The sequence below is a fragment of the Sitodiplosis mosellana genome, unplaced genomic scaffold (genome assembly GCF_009176505.1).
Source record: "Sitodiplosis mosellana isolate CC-2019 unplaced genomic scaffold, AAFC_SMos_1.0 Smas_scaffold_2964, whole genome shotgun sequence".
Lineage (NCBI taxonomy): Eukaryota > Metazoa > Arthropoda > Insecta > Diptera > Cecidomyiidae > Sitodiplosis > Sitodiplosis mosellana.
The window spans coordinates 1-1210 of record NW_022598206.1 but is presented as its reverse complement, the minus strand read 5'-3'; the positions used below and the strand labels follow the sequence as shown (position 1 = coordinate 1210).

General features: G+C 38.5%; 1 protein-coding gene across 1 annotated transcript; it reads left to right on the top strand.

Moving 5' to 3' along the window:
• The first annotated feature begins 334 nt into the window (after nt 1-334).
• On the top strand, nt 335-1204 carry LOC129571600 (uncharacterized). The gene is made up of 3 exons (XM_055451416.1): nt 335-627; nt 711-803; nt 874-1204. Exons 1-3 carry the CDS (start codon nt 408-410, stop codon nt 1167-1169), a joined length of 609 nt encoding a protein of 202 aa, XP_055307391.1. The 5' UTR covers nt 335-407; the 3' UTR covers nt 1170-1204.
• Nucleotides 1205-1210: the final 6 nt, after the last annotated feature.

Genomic DNA, 1210 nt, shown 5'->3' with positions numbered 1-1210 from the left:
AATAGCTATTACAATTGTAATAACATTACAGGAAATTTTTGTTAACGTAATGCTACTACCTATTACATTTTTAATGCCGGTAAATCTGTATTCTAAAGAACAAAAATATTTTTTCGTTGTTTTGAAAAACAAACTAAGCAGAATAAATCGATCTAACAACTGAAAACATATCCCAAAATAGCCAAAATTTCAATATTTGCGTGTGAAAATCTGTTTTAAATTTGCCCAATTGAATGCGTCAAATAGTTCAAAATATTTGTCGAATTTCGCAACATTTTGTTTGCTCATTTTAAATTTCTGGTTGGATTTGTCGGTAGAAATTGTGTATAAAAGACGATCGAATCGATGAGAAAATCATTCGAATTGTCAGCTTCATCTAAGAGAGGTCAATTGAAAGCTAAATCAAAATGAAATTCATCATTATTGCTGTTTTATTCGCTGGAGCCTGTGTTGCTCTTCCACAACTCGAAAGTGTTTCGAATGCAGCAAGTGGTTTATTAGGTACTGCTTCCGGAGCTGCCGATACTGCATCAGGTGTTGCTACAGGAGCTTGCAATCAAGTCAAACAGCTTCTCCCACAACTTAACGTCATTTCAAATTTAATCACACAAGTTACCTCCGCTGTCAGTAAGTACAATTCAACTGTAGTTTAAAAAACGTAGAACAAATTTCAAAGATACTATTCAAAATATTTCATGAGAACTTTCTAGATGGTGGTACCGGAAACGTTTGTGCCTTATTTTCAAAACTTCTTCAAAGCTTATTGCGTCTTGTCACATCAATTCCAGGTAGACTTCTTGGCAGTAAGTATTTGAAGGATAATTGATGTGTGAAATGAGTGCCTAGCTGAAATCGTTCTCTTGGATCTTCCAGGCTTAGGTGGTCTCGGCAATCTCAGTAGTCTTACTAACGTTGGTGGGGGTGTTGTCCAAGGTGGTACAGGCGCCGCTGGTCAAGTCGCAGGTCTTTTCGGTAATCTTTTAAAGGCTGGTACAAGTGCTTTAGGTGGTGCTCCTAACAGTGCTACAAGTCTCTCTGGTCCAGCCGCCAATGTTGGTTCCGGATCTGAAGGAAGTCTCCTCGGTAATTCCGGTGGTCTCCGTGGTCTTAATCTACCTGGCGTCAGTTTATCATCCTCTGCTGGTGCTTCGGCCAACGCCAACGCTTAAATGGAAACAAATCAACACTATTTTTGAATATCTTGCACAAC